The 23,854-nt window shown below is 37.3% G+C and overlaps 1 protein-coding gene across 1 annotated transcript; it reads right to left on the minus strand.

Annotated features, from left to right (window-relative positions):
- Positions 1–5,844: 5,844 nt before the first annotated feature.
- Positions 5,845–18,272, minus strand: LOC149028785 (Protein kinase family protein). Its single transcript, XM_089162535.1, has 12 exons — positions 17,740–18,272; positions 17,407–17,581; positions 13,433–13,516; positions 12,936–13,177; positions 12,138–12,366; positions 11,896–11,975; positions 11,724–11,808; positions 11,517–11,648; positions 10,972–11,085; positions 10,292–10,339; positions 8,072–8,150; positions 5,845–5,921 (listed from the first exon to the last, which is right to left on the minus strand). The coding sequence occupies exons 1-12, from the start codon at positions 17,958–17,960 to the stop codon at positions 5,845–5,847; spliced, it is 1,566 nt and encodes a 521-aa protein (XP_089018661.1). The 5' UTR covers positions 17,961–18,272.
- Positions 18,273–23,854: the final 5,582 nt, after the last annotated feature.

Consider the following 23,854-nt stretch of genomic DNA (forward strand, 5'->3'; position numbering starts at 1 on the left):
ATAGTCGATATTCATGCACAGACTAAAATTTAAATACATTAATAAACTTAAAAGGAATCCTAAATGATTCCTTAATGAATATTAATTGATAGTTTACTATTATAAAGAAGAATACGATGCAGATTATAAGACATAAAACCATGAGTGTATATATATATATATATACCAACCATATGAATTTCAAAGGTTACCATTTTTCAGATCACACCAACCGCTGTCTTGTTCCGGGAGGTGTTTATTTCATGCTGAATGGGATTAGACCTATTTAGGTTCTAATCTTACATTTATTTGTGTCTTCCAATCTCTATTTTATAAACACAGAAGTACAAAAGATGGATCAGTTAAGATGACGATTGATAGGGGGATTATCCATATATGGTTTCAAGAAATAAATGTCAAATTAAAGGAAAAAGAAGGTTCTTAAGACTCTGATGCAAAGGAAAACATCAGTCAAGCATCAGTATTTGTCAAAAGTACTGATTTAATGAAATGAAGTCTGTGAACAACCACCCCCTGTATACCTAAACCAGAAACACCTAAAATCCATCCATATTAGAAAAAAAACCTATTATATGGTGATCCATCAGATGCACCCGATGGATAATAAAACATGCATTCTATAAAAAGAAGTCATTTACAGCAATAACTACAAACATTAATGTGTAAAGACAGAAAAAACCAGAAATGCATCCAAAATGCATTTGTGCATGTTGCATGATTATCACTGATGTAAATACACCACCGACACAACGAGAATGTCTTGTTCTAGGTGCTTGGGCGAGGAGCGGTAAGTGAAGATTGTTAAGTAAGTAACAAACAAAATGCAAGTGGTTTATTGTCAAACTATTCTGGTTAGCACAGGTTCTTATTGTTCCTAAAGCTCTAGACCTCGAAGACAGATATGCCTTTGGTCAGTGTCTAATCTTCAGCTCTGCTGATATCCCACTGTCTAGCCTCTTCACTGATTCGTGAGAGTTAATCCAAGAATCTCTAATTTGTCAAGGTCACCCCGAAAGCAAATAAATCATAAATTTCTCTTTGAAAATTGAAGAGGCAACAAATAGTCATTGAAACCTCAAACATATAACAACTTATAATCTACAAGGGCACAGAATTAAGGATATTGTATCAACTCATATTCGAAAGATAATAAATCCAAACACATCATCACATGTCATCAAACAAAAGAAGTTGGAACCACTCACCTGGCAATCCTAGCATACTCTTCATAATTTTCAAGTAACATCTTGCTAGCCTGTGCATTCAAAGCCGATTCGGAAATGGCTCAATCAATAAACACCTGGCAACCCTGTAAGAATAAAGAGAAACCACCATCGAGAAAAATACCGGATGGGATTTTGAAATGAACCAGGCCCCGGTAAATGCTTGACTTAGAGAAATCTTAAATCACTCATTGCAGCCAAAACTAAGTTGCTGATTCAGAAAATCTTAAATCACTCATTGCAGCCAAAACTAAGTTGCTGATTCAGAAAATTGACTTTCAGTTTTACATGGTAGAGGACAAATGGATTATTTCACAATTCATGAACTGTTGAAACTTTAAAGTCTAATGAACAAAACACAGCTCACTACTCCAAACCTACATAAGCATTTATAAAGGATAGCGATGCCTATCCATAGGGTGCCCAGGATTATGCTCAAAATCTTCTACTCCTCTTGCTTCTCTTCTTCCCTGTAACGGGGCAATCAAATAAACAACCAAGACACCAAAGAAACATTCAAAATCTTTTGCTCAATAAAATCCCAAAACTGGTTGAAACAATGATAACAGAACAAAACAGAACCAACAAGGAAAACTACCTTGAAGGTTTCCTTAGTCTTTTCATAATCTTCCTTCAGCTCTTGTGCCCTATCAATGTAAGGCTTCTTCTCCTTAAGAACCAATGAACCATGGAAATGTTAACTGAAGAATACAAGCAAGAAAATATAAACAGAAACAAATATAGTACTTTTGACAAAGAGGATATGATTATTTACTCACATCATCAGTCAGAGATTTCAATTTAGCTCCACCTTCTTTTGCAACCTTTCTTATTTGATTTACAACAAATGTCAGTAAAGTTAAAATCAGAAATCCACAAGACATACACATAAAAAAAGGAAACGAACATTTTAATTAAGTAATAAATAGATAAATATTACCGATTTATTTCCATTTGGGTTCTCTTCCTTCAATGATTCTCTTAAGCAATCCCTGTAACCAAACTATACTATTAAAAGCCATCAAAATCAATAAGACAGAAACAGTGGCAGGGAAAAGGATAGAGACATACATAAAAACCAGGATGGCGCTTAGGCTTAGGAGCTTTCAGGTTTTTACTTTCTTAACAGATTCGGTCTTCTTTCCCTTTGATTTGGACGACACCAGATATCCTCTTCTTTTCTGCTGGCTTCTTCACTTCTGTACCTTTTTCTATGATACGCACCTCTGAAGGAAACGGAGAAGACCAATCAGAAAAAGATCAAATGCTAGAAAAATGAAAGCAAATACACCAACGTACTCATCGATAAACAGAGCAACCATATAATAGGAACATAGACATGCCAAACGTCATCTTGATTTTTGACTCAATGCTACATTCGTTCATATCAATAAGCGCCACCAACTAATATGTAATTTCCTCCATAGAACCTGACCAAAGAATGATGGATTTATTAATAAAGCCAGAAGGTAGAAGAGCCCGAAGCCACACAAGAATAAAAACAAGCAGATACAGAGCATTACTCCTGGTGCAGTGCCACTCATTTCGGTTGCAGGCTTTTGACGGCCCGTCTTTATCTCTCTCCTCTCGTCTTCTCATCATCTTTGTCTTCCACACCTCCTCTTCGGCTGCTTCTCTGCAATCATCACAAACGAAATATCTGGAATCCCTGTTCACACTTCTGCTTTTCTATCCTTTCAGACAAATAGCTTTGTGGTACAATGGAATGGGTGAAAATTTACATATATCTTCAAACCAAGAAAAAGCTTGGAGATTCTAAAACTATGAACATGCAAGTTAGCCTTCGTCGACCTGATAGCCCCAAGTTTGTCTTCGTCTTCGTCTTCGTCTTCTCCTTCTGCAAGTTCGTCCAAAATTTCTCCTTCTGCAAGTTCGCCTTCGTCGACCTGAAAGCCCCAAGTTCGTCTTCGTCTTCTCCCTCTACAAGTTCGTGTTTAGAGTTGTCAGGCTTTTGATTTTGAAATGAAACAGATGCTTCTCCAAGATGCGATCAACGAAGCGAGTTCATTCTCAAGATGAGCAACTGTTTTCGATCAACGGAAGCGAGTTCGTTCTCAAGAGCGAGAGGGCTTGCTGTTCTTCTCCAGATTTTCAGAGCTCCAAATCGTAAAATGAGTTGGGCGAGGTGATTGCCATGGGTTTTGGGTATTTTCAAAACATTTTGAAAAGCAAAATTGAACCGCGCTCCTTTTGGTTTTTGAATTCGTATATACCAAGCTGGGCGGTATTTTGTGTTTTTAAAACGTATTAACCAAACTTGTATGAAATACCAATACTTCAGTTACATAAGATAACCCAAACCGCCCAACTCGAACCGGTTTAGCGTCATTGGACCGAGCCGTTCCCAAAAAGCTGCTTTTACAGGTTGGACGTCATTGTTTAGATTATTTTAATGGCGAACAATGCGGCGGGGCGGCCCGGTGGCCGCGGGCGTCCCCCGCGCCCTCCCGCCGCCTTCCGCGCCGCCCCCCCCCCCACCGCCCCCCCTCCTCTCCCCCCTTCCCCCTTTTTTTTTTTCTTTTTCTTTTGTGGCGCCGGGGGGGGGGGGGTGGGTGTTGTTCTCTGTGCCCTCTCTTTTTTGGCGGCCCCCCCCCGGCCTGTGTTCCTTTCATTTTTTTCTTTTTTTTCTTTTCTTTTTTTTCTTTTCTTTTTTTTTTAATGAGGTTCATCCGGGCCAGCTTGCGCGCACCACGATTTACATCATCAAGGGAGCTTTTTTATATTAATGCCGTGGAGTGGGTGCAAACCCAATACCTCCCCTAGGAAAGTTGGATCTTTAACCGCTTTAACATAGCACCTTTGGACTGTGCTTTGCATTACAGGAATGCGAAACTTGATGGTCTGATAGACCATGAGTCGCTGCTCCAGATTTCACGCTTGCATGGCTCGCTGCATGTGGGAGGGCCTTACCGTTGGCAGAAGAACTTGCTCGTTGTTTCTATAGCCATAAGGAGTTGGCGAATGCATGCAAAGGGTTTTACCTTAAGAGACATTAATCTTCAATTGACTGATGTTGTTCGATGTTTAAAAGTTCAGATTGCGGAAAACCGTAGAGGTGATCAAAATCTTTTTTTTTTTTTGGTAAATAAATCACAAACCAATAAAGAATTAAAAGAAACTCAATCCACCAAGATCTACTTAGGAAAGGAATAAACGTATAATATTATATGGGTCGTCCATGCATAGAAAGTGTCGGGTTATAAAAAATCCACCAAATAAAGCAATCAACAAATAAATAAGAAAAAGAAGAACACAAGGATTTACGTGGAAAACCCTTAAAGAGAAAATAAAGAAAATTGTACTATAAATAAAGAATTATACAAGAAGGAAGATTCTTTGGGATGAACTACATGTAGAGGGGAGGCATCCTTTTATAGCATCTTCACATCCCACCTTCTCTCACATCTACTCGATGTGAGACTAAAACTCCCAACAAACTCCCACTTCTTTTCGATGTGGAATAACAACTCACATTTCTACTCGATGTGAGACTAAAACTCTCAACAAACTCCCACTTTTTTTCAATGTGGGATAACAACTCACATTTCTACTAGATGTGGGACTAAGACTTTCAACAATCTCCCACTTGAAGATTAGATTGAGAACCAATTAATTTCCATGCCATTCTCTATCTTGCCACCACCATGCTGTCTATGTCTCTATCAAGCCATACAAGGATCTGCACCAAATGAACTTGCCAGTGTTAATTGCCTTTGTTAATGCATCTGCTAGGTTCTCTTTCGTGTAGATTTTCTGTATATTCACCCTTCCATCTTCCACCACTTCACGAACAAAATGATATTGTACTTCTATGTGTATTGTTCTAGAATGAAAAGCTGGATTCTTTGCAATGTGCAAGGCACTCTGACTGTCACAATACAAGAGAGTCTTCTATTGTTTGTACCCAAGTTCTTCCATGAATCTTCTTATTCAGATTGCTTCTTTACAAGCTTGTGTAGCTGTCATATACTCAACTGTGCTATGTAGACAGGACCAAATCTCCATCCTGCATGGAATACAGGACCCACCTTTTAGGTGTGGGACCCATGCCTTCAGAACATCTAGTCCTACCTATGCCCATGTGAGTGGACAATTTAAGCTTTTTCAATTAACATCTAACTTCATTATGCAATTTTGGTATGGTTATGATGAATATTCACAATTCTCATGGCTAGGGTTCATGATGAAATTTATCCAAAATCGTGATCCAGCACTTTGGTGAATACAAAGCTAATAAACAAATTTCTGAGATACCATAGCACTTTATAGAAATTGCTAGAATCTGAAGATTTAACATAAGCAATAATGTAGCAATTTATATAACATTTATGAGATTTCCCACTACATATTTTCAAGATTATATAAACTATAAAAGAGATTTAAATGGATTATCCTAATAGATGGACTCAAGTAATTCTGTAATTTAAAAGAATTCCACTGCATAGAGCCATAGACAGTTGTGGGTTGTAATTTTCTTTGGAGGTGGCTCTGGGGATCCAACAGTTATATGTAGTTCACCTTTTATCTTACACTGATGGTGACCTATACTTTACTGATTCCGGTATCAATTCCCCCCCCCCCCCAAAAAAAAAAATCTTTGCTAGTGAATCGAGTCAAACATACCTAACAAGGACACAATGGAAGGTGTCGTTGAACCATTTGGTTTCATATCTGTACCTGCAAATCCAGTAGGCATAAATGAGGATATCCTGTTACCACTGAGACAATAATCAAGATGCATGGACGTGCTACCCTAAAAGAGAGAAAGAGAGAGAGTTCCATCTTAAACAGAAAATAGTATTAATTTGCCTGTTCCAAAAGCAAGGAAAGCTGCATTAGACACAAAATGTTACGCACAACTTAAGGATAAAAATTTATAGCAGCAGGGAACCAGGAAAAATGGATTAGTAGAAAAAGAGGGCAAGAAAATTCAAGTCGCAGTCAGCTTTTATACATGTACTTATTAGCATCTGCAAATATTTTTGGTCATGGCACTTTCTTCTGGAAAGAAGCCATAGCAATTCGTTTAAGTTATTTATTCTTTTAATTTTTATAATATTACATATTTGATAAGACAATGAGAATGGCACATGTGCTGTTTATCATAGGTTTACAGCTAGTCATATTGCTAGTCTTCAAGGGTTAGACTCTTAAAGAAGCTACAATTTATGGATGCAAACAGTACCTCCAGTAATACTAAAAAAAAAATTTTTTTCCAAAAAAAAAAAACCACCCCCCCCCCACCACACCCCCGTGTGTGTGGGGGGGGGGGTATTGTGCTAAATATGCGTCTGTTCACAACAAGACTACACCATAGCACCCTAACTAATACTTTAAAAAGCCAGAAAATTTTGCCTGTTTTAAATAACCATTGATGAAGTTTCACTAGCATGCTTGAGCATGTAACATTTTTGAAATATGAATTTCTACCAGGAAAATCCTCTATATGGGTGTATTGTGATGAAAATTGTCCTAAGAGACTGCAAAAATTAGCAAGGCTGATCAAACAGTGATTTACTGTGTTGAGATGCAACTCTGATTAAATAGTGATGTGTTGAATTAAGATTATAGAAACAAAAGCCTTGTATAAAATATGTCTGGTGGAATTAAATATGTTTACATTAGGAGTAATCAAGGATGTTTCCCAGGAACAGATTTTCATTTTCAATGTTCTATTAACTTTCTACTACACTTTCAAAAGATTTATGATGACTACATCAATACTATCATTAAGGAAAGGCTCTGCACATTTGGGAAACATAGCCTACCCTGTTTGTCCTGTCCATCCCATAGAAATTCTTGTCAACTGCTAAAATGCATACTCTATTCAGTTTCAAATATACAAATTGGAATTCCTCCCGCCCTCTTATTTAAATCCCAGACCTCCCCCATTGTGCTCATTTCTTGAAGTGCAGAAAATGGACTTCCTTCCCAGAGCATGAAACCTACAATTAGGTTCCCCCAATCACATTTTTCTAATTATCCTATTACGATCTGTTAATCATTCATCTCAATGAGGAGTTAATAAATGAAATTTGATTTACTGTCTAGTCTCTATAGATTAATGTGTCTGACCTCAGAACCCTATGAAATACATGCACCTGACAAATGTGTAACTGAAAAGCAAGTTGGACACCTATGGAATCTACTAATTAGCAGTGAACCTAAGAAAATGAAGAGGTATACAGGATAAAGTGTCTAGGGCACTATGTAGTAGTAGGGAGAAACTCACCTGTCTCTATACAGGGAATAGAAGTTGTAATGTCAGAGAACATGACGTGAGAAAAAAGAAAGTACAGAAGAGTCAAGGGACATAAGAAGTGTTGGAGGTAGTAGCAATTGAATATATTGAAAATCTATCAATATGTATAAGCAAGGAACACTCTATGGCTCTTACAAGGACACTGCATTATCAAGACTTCTGTGTCCATTTTCAAGATCCAATTCTAATATTCTTTATTTTCCTTTATTTAGGAAAATTATTTTATTATTTTATTATTTTATTATTTTATTTTTTTCAAATACTGTTCAAGTGTGTCTGTTAATATCTACAGCTCTACAATCCTTTTTTTCAGTAAACTTTTACGTTGTAATTATTGGTTTCCAAACTTCCCTGAAAAATAGCTATGCTGTTTTATTTCATCTCATCTATTTCCATGGACCCACTCCATCAATATTGATAATAGAGTTCAAATTAAAAAATGAATTATAATCAGAAAATAATAAAAAAAGAATATGGCGTTGCAGCACTAATGTAAAATGGGGAGTAGGCAAACCCATCATGAAAAAAACATTTTACAGAAACGGAAACCTGAATATCAACCCACCTGAAGTTCCAATTGATTTTAGCACATCTGATTTCTTGTAAGTATATCCTAAGAAATTGGCATCTTTTGATGTCAACATCTGCAATATTCAACATAAGAGAACATGTGACGGTATTTACAACTAATAGAATATAGGATACAGATAGCTTGACAGAATTAACAATAAATAAATTCATTTGTCCTATGAAATATAAGAAGATGTGAAGTAAAGAATGTTTATAGATGATGAAAATAGCTCTGTAACTCATAAAATGTGTCTCACGAAAAAGCAATACAAATTTACAGCAAGAAAAATGAGACAATTTTTCCATCTAAGGACCAAAGTTTTTTCTTTAAAGTAAGCAAAAAATATAGAATTGTTACCTAGATATCTGCTCTTAGAGGACAATACTTTCTTTATACAGATTTTTGCAAAAACTTGGCGAATCATAATACCTCAAATCCAACAGACATTTTTTTTGGGGTGTGTGTATTTTGGCCCCCGGGGGGGGGGATTGTTGGTAAATCCAACAGACCCCTTCATCTGAAGAAGAAAAATAAGAAAACACTGACAGAATCGTTTCTCCAGTCACTGGTTCCTTTTACTGCTAAAGAACTGAAAATAGAAAACAAATTGTGTCATCAGGGATCAAACTCCCTAGCTGACAGTACAATTCTACTTGATATAAGTTCTTAATGACATTATAAAATTGAACTTGAGTTCAGAGGTTCCCTTGAGCTTGTCCAATTCCAGGAAGTTGTTAGAAGAAGAGAAGACCATAACAATAGAATATAGGACAGGAGAAAATTTTAATCAAATACAAGAAGATGAATTTTAACTGAAAGAAAGAATATAAAAGAATTTTCCTTGTACCTAGGTGGAAGTTCCATTTAAGCTCCCTCAGTTTCTAGCATTTCATCATGGAGAATACCAATAGATATATTAAACAAATTGCACTCCATAATTTGACAAAAAAGTTGGATACTATCAAGGAAAAATTTCAGTCGAAACCTGGATTTCAACCCGGGGAAAGTGCGAGATTTCCAAGTTTCGACCAATTTTTTTTTTTTTTTTTTTTTTTTGAAGTTTCGACCTTCAGCTTTCAAGCCTTATATGGACTTAAAATGATTTGAATTCTTGCAACCTACATATTTCAAGCATAATAAACACAATGGAACTAGCAGTTTACCACAAAAACATTGAAAAGGTAACATTCAAGTATACAATATATACGAGAAGAACCAAGAATATTACCAAGTGCAAGTTTACCAAACAATTAAAACTAATAATTAGCAACAAAAAAATCTGATTCAACACCATCACAACATAGATGAAGTGATGGTGTCTCACATTCATCAATTTGAAGCATGTACATGAGTGTATACATGTGTATATTAGGGTGTACATATTTTAGAAAATAATTTTTAAATACAAAAAAAAAATGGTAGAAATATGCAAAAATTAATTTCAACTTCACATAATCATAGATCAACACCCGAATAAACATACTTTAATTTGAAAGCAATCTAAGTTGATTTGAGCCATAAACAAAACAAAAATAAAAAATGGAGAACTTTGTTAACTCACCTTGTATGATTCTCAAAAACCCAACAATGGGGGTGCAAGAGTGGAGAAATAATGCAAAGAAGTTGCTAAAATGTGATGAAATGGGGGTAGAATCCAAGAAAAATGAGAAAAATTTTGATTTAGGGTCGAAACATGAAAGGCAGAACTACCGCTGGAACTGTTGGGACCTGTGAAATTTCACTGGTTCTGATCAAAACAGCTAGTTTTCATAACATGTGATTGATCGGTTCGGTCGGTACCAAGATTTTGATTCATTTTGACCAAAATTCCGTACCATTCGGTCGAAACAATACATTCCAAAGAATTTTTTTCAATTTCGTTTCAATTTGGAAAAGTGCAGAAATTTTGACAATTTCAAGCAAAATTTATTCGATGGATACTATACAGCAGTGTTAAGACTATTCAACGAATTAGTCATCAAGCAAGCATCTCCGAGGTCTTGTAAAACAGGAACTTCTAGTCCTCTGTCCTTGACAAGTTAACAAGGTTATCTCTACTAATTCAACCAAGCATTAATAAAAAATATACATTTTCTTCTTCTATCTACCACCACATGTTACTTTAATGGAACATAGAAAACTTAATTTGGTTATGAAATGACAAACTTTGGCAATAGTACAAAACAGAAAGGAAAAAGGAACAAAAGCCAGTACCTTGCGCCAGGGTCCTACCTTTGGCATTGTTGATGATGTACCTACTACCTAATAATGAAAAGAAACTTATTACAAATATAACCTCAGTGTAAGAGAAGAATTAGAAGCAGTTAAAGCTACAAGACTGAAAGAAGCAAAGATATGTGTTGTATGAGAATACAAATTAAAAAAGTCAAAAACAGAAGATGTATATCTGTCCAGAGAAAATTCATTGGTGGTAACAGTAAAGTAAAATGGATAGCATTATCCATTTAGTTACACCCAGGAAAAACAAAATCATGTGTTCTTTTGATGATAATATTCACTTCATCTGATATTTTCCATATTTTAAGAACCATAACTCCAGCGACGTTGAATTACAATGGTTAAATAGAGTAGAACGAAATAGACAGGTTTAAACAATATATTCTTGATTAACAACACTTCTAATATCAGTCCTCTAGCATGTTAGATTAATATGATAAGCCTAAGAAGATTACAAATAGGTGTCTCCAGTATTTCATATCATGATGTCAGGAATCATACTGCTTGATGCGTCAACAAATCTTGATGTAATTCAATTTTGTAGTTACAAAACACGTTTTTATACCATCTGATCAATAAAATCCACTAGGAACTATAGCTTCAATAAATATTGTGAAGACCAAATGGAGCATCTACTATATGGTTTAAGAGCTCACCTCATCAAACTTCTCAAAATTTTGAGTATCTAATTCTCCATTCACAATAGGCTTGTAGGCTGCTTCCATCTCATATAGTGTGTCCCACTGAATGCATCTAAACCATGGATGTGCCTGATTAATCATTCATGAATTGGATTAATATTTTTCTTGCCCAGCTCAAAAGAAATACAATATGAAGACAAATACCTAATGCATGTTGAAAGAGGGGAGGGGGGAAGAAAAGGAAAGAAGAGAAAGAAGCAAGAAAAGGACACGAAAGTCTAACTATATCATTGATAGCTCACTCACTCATTACATTTTATTTTAAAATAAAAAGAACTTTTAGATAAGGTGTTTCTGATATGCAACTCAGCTCACTTGACCCTCATCCAACTAATGAGAGATGGCTAAACAAACTTCACGTTCCTGCTTTGGCATTTAACTAGAGAATCACTGACATCTAAAACCATATTGGCAATCATCCAAAAATAAGAGAGAAGATGCAACCACTGGATCTGTGATTTGAATAGCAAAGACTACGTGTACATTTTTAATAGCTATACCTTTAATTCTTCTACTCCTCTGGATCCCAGTCTTGTGTCAACATCACAGAGTAAGCGACATATCAAATCCCTAGCCTCATCTGATACTTTTGGGTCCTCTGGGAATTTTAAGCATTTTCTCCAGTTTATTATCTGACATGAAACAATGAATCACTTTTCAGGATGAAGGGACCAAAAAGGAAGGAATAAGCAACAAATGGGTCATACCTTTTTGCAAGTGATCCTTGGATCATCAGAAAAAAAGGGAGGATAACCTATAAGCATCTCATACATGATTGCCCCTAATGACCACCTAAATGATAAAGCAACTTATAAGACACGGTTTAGAGAACTCTGATTCCAACTACTGTATCAAAACAACTTCAAAAGTAAATCCCACCAGTCACATTCCATTCCATAACCTTTCTTCAGCAATACCTCAGGCGCCATGTAATCAAGAGTTCCGACAGTAGAATAAGCCTGCAGATTAAAGAAGTCCAATTATTATCCTAACACATCAGTGTGCTCTTGTACAAGTGTAACATATGTAACAGCTGCCAGTTGAAGAAACTCATTTGCTCAAAATATTTGCATCTAAGCACGAACAAAAGCGATCAAAATAACAGATGAAAATAATCATACCAGTACTCTTCGATTGCGTTTCCATTGCTGCAATTGTTCTTTTGGCATTAACCAGGGAGCTCTTTCAACATCTCCATCAGATTCAGTTTTTGCATGCTCCTGGACACTGAAGACTTCATTTTCCAATACAATTGTTGAATATTTACCCTCTAGGGGCTTACATAAGCCAAAATCTGAGAGCTTCAAATGTCCTTTTTTGTCCAAGAGCAAGTTATCTGGTTTAATGTCCCTACAACAAGAATAAATTTGTAAGAAATTCTGCATTAACATGTGGAAAATTTTAGTACTTAAAAAGTTACGTGAACTACAGATTTAAATTACATGACCTCATAAACTGCAAAAGATGGATCCTCTAAAATAGCTATAACTCTAGATATTGCAGATTACACTGGAAGAAACCAAAAGAAGTCAAAGACTTCATATAACGTGTTGCAGAAAGCACACAATGTAGGATTTGAAGAGAGAAGTGAGGGGAGGGGAGGGGAGGAAGCCCATCACTGGCCACATGGAGACAATGTTATCCTGGCACCAAGTGTTACTGTGCTTACTTCATAGCAAGATAAATGATTTTCGGCGATCCCTTGATTTTGTGAAACTTTTGTGAAGCTTTATGTAATCTTTTTCCTTTCTTCTTTATTATACAGTTTTTGAGAAGTATAATTTATCCAGAAGATTATGTTTTTATCCAAGCAACTCAGACATTTTGAACTATGGTAACTGCAGGCGTACCTTGCTTTCCAGAAAGAATCTAGTGGTAAAAGTATTCAAAACAGATTATGTTCTTCTTAAGCATTATACCTGTGAATGTAGTTATGTTGGTGAATAGAATGAATGGCTAGAATGCTCTCGGCTATGTAAAATCGTGAAACATCTTCAGACAGAACATCAGCTCTCATTAGAAGGGCCATGATATCACCACCAGGTAAATACTCCATGATAAGGTACAGAAATTCAGAATCTTGGAAAGAATAGAATAGCTGTACAATGTAACGGCTATCAACCTCAGCAAGTAGGTTTCTCTCAGATCTAACATGCTCAACCTGAAAGAAAGAAACAGATAAGGAAATGAATAAGCATAAAAAATAGAAACCAAAACCACAAAGCCAGTTGAGTATTTATGTTCCAAGTTAAAGCCCTGTTAAAAATTATAAAAGATGCCATGAACATGTCCACACATAAACTGAATTCATTATTTAGATTTATGTATATAGATATACTATCACAAAAATATAATGTGCAAGCAGCATTGTAGCCATATGAGTCTTTACAAAATTTTAGTTCAGAGGATTAGTGACCTGTCCACGACTAAGCATTTCTGACTTCTTCAACTTCTTCAAGGCAAAAATTTCTCCTGTGTTTTTAGAACGGCAAAGCCTTACCTGCATTTATGAAAAAAAACATAGACAACAGATATATTAGGAGAAAAAGAAATGCCAATGAATAAGAATCAATATCCAAAATTTTAAATAATCAATTTTTCCATCATAGCATGATAAGGAAATACAAATTAACAGAGCTGTTGAGCTTTTATATTACAGTCATTCAAGTAACCACGTGCTAATGCAGTTATTCATTTTTGCGTGGAACTACAATAAAAAAAAAAATGCTTCTTGTTGAATTAAGTATACTTCTTGCTGATTGCAAAACTAAACCCAATTCAGCAAATAAGCGTAGACAAGGCGAAGGTTGAACTTATAAACAGATAAAAGAAAATGTAGCTGTGCAATAGTGGATCCCCTCCCTTCCTCCTCTCGCCTATCCATCCCCCCTTCACCCCAACCCCTCCTGCCCCATGGTCTTCCCTGTTCTCCTCGCATTCCAAACCCACCTCCAAAGCTGGTATCCCTTTGTGTTTCATCCCTCCCTCTGTCAAAGATGGGCGTGTTATTGCCTTCTGTCCAAATGGTGGTCTCAACTCTGAAGCTTCCATTTGAAGTTGCCGTCTTGTTGGCAACTTCCTTGGCTCGAGACCCCCCTTCCACATTGTGCAAGCCTCACTGACCAAGCGATGGAGGCCCTCAGGTACTCTTGAAATATTCCTGCTTGACCATAGCTTCTTCCTGTTTTGTTTCTCTTCTGAAGATGTCAAGAACCAAGGCTTAGATGAGGGGCCATGGATGGTTGGCAAGAAACCCGTATTTCTCCGACCATGGCATCCAAATCTACTGCTCACTCATGAGAACCAGTCTTCTCTCCCCCTTTGGGTTTGGCTGCCTCGCCTCCCTCTTCACTACTGGTGTGCCAACGGCTTGAGTATTGTTGGATCTGCTTTAGAAACTCATCTCTTCTCGGACACTCGAACTCTCAAGAAGGATCAGTTGTCGTTTCCATGCATTTACGTTGAGTTCTCATCAATCAAAGAGGAATCTGGATTCAGCTTCAATCAAGAAGTCAAATTTGAATGGAAACTTCCCCACTGCTTGGTGTGTAAATGCTTCGGTCACAACACTTGCACTGCGGACATCCCCTCTGAGCCTTGCAAAACCCCTGCAGCTCCTATTCCACCTCATGATGATGTTCCAATAGAAGGCCATGCACCTCCAACTGTTCCTCGCGGCACTGGCAATCCCCCCCAGTGACTCTGGTCTTCCCTTCACTGGCCTGAATCAATTCCAAGCTCTGTCCACTGACAATGAAGACAGACATTTGCTTGCTGACTGCTCTCCTCCAATTGCTGCCCCTTCTTTGTAGTTGGCTTGCATCCCATTGGTTGCAATCTCACCCCTCTCAATCTTAGCTCTCGTCCTCTCTTCCCCCTCATTCTCAGCCCTGGCCCACCTCAACCCCCTCTTCCTCCCTTCCCCTTCAGTCCACCTTCCCCCTACCCCCGTGGTCCACCCCCTTTCCATTCCCCCCTCCCCTCTTCCCCCAAGGCCCAACCTCCCCTCTTTCTTTCCCAGCCCACCCCCCTTTGAACCTTGACGCTCCTCTCCCTCCCCCCTTTCATGGGCCTGGCCCAATCTTTGTTTCGTCCCTCAATTCCCCCATCCCTCTTGATTCCCCTCCATATGAGGTGGGTATCTCCACTTTCCTCAAATCCATTTCTGGCCGGTATTCTTGCCTCCATCCAGGAGTGGATCACCCCCCCCCCTTTCCCAATGCCATCTCCTTTGGTGGCTGAGATCTCAGAGCCACTTGTTGTCTATTCCTTTGGTTCCCCACTTGAGCTTGCAGTTGATCCCAGCCCTTTAGAGACTGATGGTAATCCCACTGGTTTTGAGGACTCTTAACACTTTCGAGGGCACTAACAAGTTTGATCACGATGGTTGCCAAAGGAGCAACCGCTCTATAAGGGTCGGCATTTTGGTGAAAATTTCGTTGTTGATTTTAATTCTTCGAGGAGAAGGGGAAAAGAAGAAGAAGAATAGAGGAAGGAAATAGCTTTTAGTTCTCCTCTTTCTAGCCTCTGGTTTGCTTTGTTGGCTGCTTGGCTTGTCACTGTTAGTTGTTCCTTTCTCCTTTGGTTGGGTGTGGCCCTGTTGTATTCTTTCTTCTCCCCCCACCTTTTCTCCCTTTTTTGGTTAATGAATTCTTTAACTTGTCGAATCTAACAATTAGAATACACATGCAGTAAAGAAGGAAAATGTTACAAAAAAAAAAAAACTGGAGGACATCAGATTTCATAATACATCCAAGGAAAATGAAGAACAAGTCGAATAGCTGAGCAGCAGCCACACTTTTGCTTCCCTAGATTGTTTATGCATTTTTCCTTATTGAGTTGTAGTAGTCTAAGCTTAGAGTATTTACTTTCTGTGTTTGCTGTAAGCAGTAGTTGCTATTCTCGTAATTAGTAGGTGAAAAGTAGCATCACTTCAGTTTGGGAATTGAGCTCTCTTGTAACCCAAGTAAGGGGTCATGGGTGGAAGTTTCCGTTTCTGAAACCTTCCAATTTTGAATTTTGATATCCTGCTATTTTCTTCCCATTCTAATCTTTAAATTCAACCAGAGAAGCCAAAACAAGCCCCAATATTTACTACTCACTATTGCTGTCAAGCTGAATGCTTCTATCAATTTTCCTTGGTGTTTGATCCTTGGACAAGGGTTTGTGTAAATCCTACTGACTCCTTGCAGTGTGAAGCCCAAGAGATCCTTTTTTTATTTGCTGTTCTTCATCTTTCCAGGCTCTAAAGCCATTAGAAGCAAGGTTTACAGTATTAATATGGAGTATCGTATAGGTCAGGTGATTTCAAGAGTATCATTTCGCATTGAGTATTGTATTGTACTGACCAATGCGTTTTAGTGCAATCCAATAGAGAGTTGTATCAATTGTATCCATATTGGATACATATAGGCTAGTATCTTATCATATTGTGGGATACTTTAAACCTTGATTAGAAGAGTTATCTCTACAATCAAAAGAATCTGCTACGGTCTCCTTTGCAATTCCTTGGTCAGCTCCTAATTTCTGAACCAACATTCAAATTCCATTACCCTCTTCGCATACCAATTCAGCCCCCTTCCTAGGGCACCACTCGATCCCATTCTCAACAATCCCCATCTGGCCTGCAGATCAACCTCCAAAACCATTACCCCAAGACCCCTTAACCCCAGTTTTCCTCGTTGTACAGACTCAATCAACTGAGGCAACAGCCTGCAATAGATTTGTTTGCCTGAATCCCTAGCCCCTTACTTTCCACACTTGTTTCCCTTACTTTCCACACTTGTTTCTTCATAACAAACCCAGACCCTAATCAAAACCCAAACCTACCCAACCCACCTTCTGTACCCCCATCAACTGGAACCTCCCACCGTATCCAGACCAACAATATTAGTTCACCAAAACTTTTTTGGTATTGTGGATTTTCCTCAAATTATGAGAGACTTGATTCAGTTTCCATGAACTACATACCAATGTTTGGGGTCCTTGCCTGAAGATCGACAAATCCACGCTCAAAGCCACAGAACATCAACTCAAAACTATGCGTTTTTATACAGAACCTTGGTACATGCCTTTCTTACAGCCCTTGGGAGTACTTTTATGTCATGGAAGGACATGGATATCTTCTTAAGCATGTCTAATGCCTAATCATTGATGTTTGGGAATTCTTAGCTCATGTTGAAATCAAACTTTCCTTTTTTCTTGGGTAGAAGTTTAATATACATGCTGAAATTCATCTTAAGTTACTATTGTCTATCATGCGCTTTCAGAGAAAAGTAGTTTTCAGTTGTTACTGTAGAAAGTTTTCCTAATAAAATGCCCGCACGGACTGCAACAATATCAAAAGACACAAAATCTAAAATTCTTACTCCTACCATAATTCAGAAGTACCTCACCAAATGCACCTTTCCCAATAACTGTTAATTGCTCAAAATCATCGATTCCCATCTTATGTCTTTGCAATCGCATATACTCAGTTTCTTTGCGTTCCAAATTCCTCAGCATCTCTTGCTGTTCTTCATTTGAGATTTGAGATTCTTTTGCTCTCCTTTGAAGTGCCCAACGTCTGAAACAAATTTAATTGAAACTATATCAAGAAACAGAATTACAGCTTCATTCAATCTATTCAAGAAACGTTACCGAATGTTCAACGACAAAAGCTTGCGAAATAGGTTATTAACTCAATAACAACTTATCATAAGCTCTAAATACTCAAGTAGTAACCTTTCTTTACGATCCTGTAGACCTTGAAGATGGTTCCTATAATGATTCTCAATAAACTGCTTAGCAGCAGCGGCTTTCTGACGAGTTACCGGCGAAGAAACAGAGACATCGACAGACGACACCTCAGTTCCTTCAACACCGACACCTCGATCGTCCTTCAACCTTCGATTCCCCAGTTTCATTTTACCATCCGCACCAACAGCAGCAGCACCTGGTTCCATCTCCCAACACAAGCCGATCAGAATCAGATCTAGCGAATAACAACTCTCTGTAAAGACTTCATAATATCGAAAACAATTGGAATATGACAGTTGTGATTCTGTGAAGCTTTACAGCTATCAAAAACTCAACATCAAAATTTTATTTTTCATTTTTTCTGGAATACAGATCTCAATGGGACCAAGTTGAGCGATTCGCATTGATCGTGAGAGTCTCGAAGAGAAGCGAAGCAAAGCAAGTAAGGAATATACGAGAAAACTTCTTTGAAATGTGAAGCCTCTGAACTGTCAACTGTACCATACAACTGTGAAGTGTTGCTGTCTCCAGTCCAGTATGAGCGTCTCTTCGTCTCGCTTCTTCTTCACTTGTATTCACTGTCACTTGCCACGTGTCAAATTACTACTGGAATCACACCTGTTAATTCAGATTACGAGACGGAGCTGATTGAAATGACGGACACGTGTAAGAATATGGACGAGCTGACAACTCATTTGGTTAAATGAGACAGTTGTTGTCCTGTGTGCCAGTTATTTAATAGAGGTATGGAGAGGTTGATCAAAACCGTTGGATGCGATACATGTGTACATCGGAAGTTTGATCAACAGAGTATGAGAGTGAGAGCTGGAACGTGTCAAAACATTTTATAAAGGTGGCGATGGGCCCGAGCTCAGGTTGTCCCAACACACCGTTGGGGCCCACAGATCTTCCCATCCGTTAAACGATGTGTGAAGTGTGAACCGATTGCACCATTTCGTCGTCACAGAAGTTGGCACAGGAATGGTGAAAAATGGATTCGAATCCGGCTGGAAAAAAAGTCAGTGCAAGGTTGGTTGAGTGGTAAAGTTCTATATTTCTTAGTGAAGAGGTCATGGATTCGATCTTTGCGGATGGCATTAAATTTCCAGTATTAAAACACCGGTACCAAAAAAAAAAAAAAAAACCCCTCCACTAGGACTTAAGATTGATTACGTGCGTTTGACTCTCACCCAGCACGTGTGGTTAGCTTGGACGTAGAGCATTTATCTCTCTAAGGAGTAAGAACACGTAGAGCATTTATCTCTAATTTATGGGAAAAAAAGCGTCTTCTAGTTCTAACAAAAGAAAAAGACAGTAAAAAGTATCATATTATTCCAGCATTATCTTCTTTCACAAACATGGTTAGAAGCAAAATGGGCTTCTAATTAAGGCGGTCTCTAAAAGTGAAATGTTTGGGTCTACAAATGTTGGTGAAGCGCTAGCTCTGAGGTCAGCTATTTTGGACTCGTTGGGAGAATGCCTAGATAGGGTGATTTTTTTTGGTACAAAGGCGCTTTTTATATATAGGGATATGGATATTACATATGTCGCCGATAAGAGTTGAACCCATGACTTCTCCATTGAGAAGGAGGTTCCTACCCATCCTACTACTACTCCTCCATTGGCACCTAGATAGGGTGATTTTCCAATCCAATTGTGAAGAACTTATCCAACTCGTACAATAGCAACGGATATCAATAGCTCTAGATTTGGCACCTATCATATCGGATATCCTACAATTAAAATCCTACTTTTTGGATTCTAAGTTTGTTGTAATTCCTATGTCATACAATGTAATTGCTCATGTCTTAGTCCGGAAGTCCATGTCGATTTTAGGGTCGACTGTATGCCCTCTTTCTTCTCCTTGGTTGTCTTCTTCAACCTCGGCTTCTGCCCACACTTAATGAAATTTATTACCAAAAAAAAAACATGGTTAGAAGCAAGGGATAAAAGTTCGTTACGGTTGGCGGGTTTGCTATCGAATGAACTGCACCAATTGGTTTAGGTATCATAGTGAAGGTGCTACCCATTAATAATTCATCCAGACATGGGTCATCGACCTTGAAAGATGTAAAACAAGAAGATGAAACTTAGTATACTCTGTTTGTTGGATCCTCCCAAAATCATCTTGTTTTCCATTCAGACTTAGTTGCCAGAACTGGATGCATCGACAATGACCCTGGCTGGTGAGGGAAGAGGGTAGAAACTTGGGTTTTCTCCTCGCAAGTGAGTCGCTTCAGGTTGGATCAGTGAGCCAGTTTATTAGACCGGTTTAACAATGTAATCCGAAGACTTAAAGAGTAGATGGTTAGATTTTAAAGTCTACGTGGCGCTCATTCAGTAGTAGCCGCTGGAATGAGCGCGGCATACAATCTCAATCCCCCCACCCCCCAACGGAAAATGATCCAACGGCCCGAAATCAAATGGCGGGGGCATATTAATAAATATGAATTTTTTTTATTTTTACATTCAAGAGTTTAATCTTTTATAAATTTACAAAGTGAAATCCCTGAATTTATTCGATCCCAAAACCCCTAATTCTCAAGCCCTAATTGGAGATTAACATTTCTCTGAGTTATTTTCTTCAAGATTCATTCTCCACCATGCAAGTGCCAGCGTGGGCCTCCTCCTCTGGTGTATGAATACATTCTTGAACAGGTAGCAGTCATCAATTGTTGTGGTTTCTCAGACTATGTTCTCGCCGGTGACCTTGAAACCAGATTCCACAAAACTCAAATCCTTCCTAGTAACGAACTAGAAGCCGAGTTGAGAAATGAGGAAAGTTTTCCTTGCTTGGATTCCAATATCTCGATATTTCTATTTTTATTATCAAAATAATAGGGGTTATTTTTTTCATTAGTGGCAAAATTGTTTACAAAAATCAAAGGTATGATGAGGAATACCCTTTTTTTTTTCTATTTTATTATTTTTTTCTTTTTTTGTAAGATTCGATTTTGATTTTGACTTCGAGCCCTTTGTCACCCTACGTTTTTTAGAAGTAGAAAACACATCTTTTATATCAGAAATTGGGCTTTCTTGTAGCTCAATATGTACAAGCTTAGGCAGGGAATCAGTGTAATCTCCGAGAAGAGCTTCAGAAATAGGGGTTTTGGGATGGGTTACAGCCAGGGACTACATTTCATAAATTTATAAAAGATTAAATCCTTAAATTTAAAAATAAAAAATTATATTTATAAATATGCCCTTACTATTTGATTTCTGAGCGTTAGATCAATTTTTGTAGATTTCAGGGCGTTGGATCATTTTTTGTATTCCAATTCAACAAAATTGGTCTTCACAAATAATGCAATTTTTTTTTAGGCCAGTGAATTAATTTCTTCATTTTCAAATGTCAAAACTTGAGCAAATTGCTCTTAGTTGAGATTAGAGTTTGGCAACCATATTTATTATCTTAATTAATAGGGTAAATGTCACTTACATTCCCTCTTAGCTGAACAAATAACACTTAGATCCCCTCTTAGTTGGATAATGTCATTTATCTTCTCTCTTACCTAGCAAATATATAAAACATCTTCCATCTGTTAACTTTCTTGGTTAAATTTAACTTTTATCGTTAAATATTTTTCTAAAACCTCAAACTACCCTGGCAGAAAACGTTTTTTTAGTTTAAATCATAAATTACAGTCGTCACCCCAGAAGTTAAAATACTAAATTACCCTCAACTAAAATAATTGTTAAAAACAAAAATACTATAGTTAAAACCCAAATTATCTTTAATTATTTAAACCTAACGTACCCTTTTATTTTTTAAATTTTATCAAACAACTAAAAAAACATGTACTATTTGATGTCAAATTGCAATTAAAATTGAGATATTTTGGCTCAAAACACCCTCAATTGATGTTATTTTTAAGACCCAAAACACCCTTAATTAACTTCGATTCTTTAATTTAAATGTTATTAAAAAAAAAAAAAAAGAGAGATCAACGCTTCATCTTCTCAATTTAAATTGTATTTTGATATCAAGTAGTACGTGTTTTGTTAGTCTTTTGATAAAATTTAAAAAACAAAAAAAAGGTACATTGGGGTTTTAATAATTAAAGATAGTTTGGGTTTTAACTATAGTATTTTGGTTTTTAACAATTATTTTAGTTGAGGGTAATTTAATATTTTAACTGTTAGGGTGATTATGGTAATTTAGGGTTTATACTAAAAAAATATTTTCAGCCAATGATAGTTTGGGGTTTTAGAAAAATATTTAATGGTAAAGTTAAGTTTAATCGAGAAAGTTAAGAGAGGGGAGGAAAATGATATTATCCAACTAAGAGGGGGTTTAAGTGCTATTTGTTCAGCTAAGAGGGGATGTAAGTGATATTTACCTTAATTAATATCATATACTTTAATTATAAAAAAAAAAATTCAATCTCAACGTGAGAATTTTTCAAAATTTTCGCTACTATTGATCTATTTTAAAATTTTTCGCCAAGGCACCCATTTAAGTGCGCTAAATTGCACAGCGCCCACCTTCACGTTTTTGTGTAATTCCAAGTTATCCACTCTTAAAGGTCAAAGCTTTAATCGTTATCTTTGTTAGTCAAGTGACTAAAATACCGTTGTATGAGTTAAATGATGAAAATGCCTCTCACTCAATTAAGTGACCCAACCCCCTAGGTTAGAGAGACTCAATTGAGTGACCCACTCCCTCCCTTCACCCATCTTCTTCCTATATCACTGGAAACCACATCATTGTCTGTCCCTGCCGATGACCATGAAAAGGGAAAAAATAGATAAATTTTTTATCCTTTTTCCTGCAATAGAGACAAGCAATCTTCCCTCCTTTTGCTGAATCTTTCTGCCGTTGAAGGGTTGGATCCTTACAACAAACCCCCCAAAAAGAGATGAACAAGAAACTGTAATATGCAAAGGATATAATAAGAAATGCATTGACAACGGCAGAGCAAGTTGATCTGTTGATGGAAAAGAAAGATAAGATGCCACAGGAGAAGCAATAACCATGATTAAGAGAAAAACTCAAAAGATAGATAGCTGTAGAAATCACAAATAAGATCCAAAAATGTAGAAGATTGCACTCATTGCATATCTAAACACCAAGATTGCAAATTTGAAAAGCAAAACTTCATATCTGAACTCTAAGATGAAATCTGCAGAAACAATGTGCCAAGAAGATGCTTGAAAATAAAGAACTCCATAAACGTCTCGTTTGTTTCCGTCTGCTATGGATCTGTTCATCTGCTGGTGACTGGAGCTGATCCAGGTTGGATTTGTGCGAAGAAAAAGAAAATTAGGGGCATTTTGGAAGAGGAAGAAATTTCGATGTTGTTTTCTCCAATTAAATAGAAATAAAAAACCCTAGACATGAACACTCCATTTATCTCTGTTGTATCGTCCTAAGGGTCATGACCTAAAAATATGCAACGTCTTTAGGTTGTAGAGGGTGATGTTAGTGTTGCTATTACAGGGTCTGGTTCGACAATTAGGGTAAGTAGCTGTTATGAGCCAAGATGATATAAGGGTAACCACTATCAATCCTCTCATAATAGAACCACCTAGAAGGCTTTCTAAAAGGGTGGGGCGATCACCTGCATACCTCAAGGAATATACTCGGTAGCCATGACTATAACAGTTGTTTTGTTTGGTTGTTATGATAGGTTCATTACTGTTTTTCTGTTATGCTGTTTGTCTTTATTATCTGGTGTTTAGGAAATTCCATTTGCTGTAACCGACTTGTTATAATATTAAAGGTAATTCCCGCAATGTGAGGGACAAGATTAATGTCCTCTCAATTATCTATATTCTTTCTCTTCTAGGCTCTGTTCTTTTTCTCTGCTTTTCTTAAGACTTATTTGCTCATTCTCAAGGGATCATAACAGTAGCCTTCCCCAATGTTTCCGAAAATGGAAGGTAATTTCTTGCTCTTCTTATTCTTCTTATTCTTCTTTACTCTCCTGCTTGGTTGCTTCAATGGCATTTGAAGGGCTCTTTAGAGAGTGAATTGCAGTATAGGCTGGAGAAAAAGTTGGTTTGGTTTTTCTACTTGGATTCAGTTTCCAGCAACGACAGGAGGAGCGATGGTAATGGGTTTTTTTTTCAGCTTTGGTTCAGTTTCCAACAATCACAT

This window comes from Hakea prostrata, chromosome 1, assembly GCF_041222555.1.
Source record: "Hakea prostrata isolate BN-2017 chromosome 1, UWA_Hpros_2, whole genome shotgun sequence".
NCBI lineage: Eukaryota > Viridiplantae > Streptophyta > Magnoliopsida > Proteales > Proteaceae > Hakea > Hakea prostrata.

Bases quoted from the DNA above. Each gene is read 5' to 3' on its own strand.
- LOC149028785 (XM_089162535.1), bottom strand. From the start codon at position 17,960: ATGGAACCAGGTGCTGCTGCTGTTGGTGCGGATGGTAAAATGAAACTG. The intron at 17,582-17,739 runs GTTACTACTTGA...AATTTGTTTCAG, and splicing joins CTACAGGATCGTAAAGAAAG to ACGTTGGGCACTTCAAAGGA. The intron at 5,922-8,071 runs GTGGGTTGATAT...CTGGATTTGCAG, and splicing joins AAAATCAATTGGAACTTCAG to GTACAGATATGAAACCAAAT.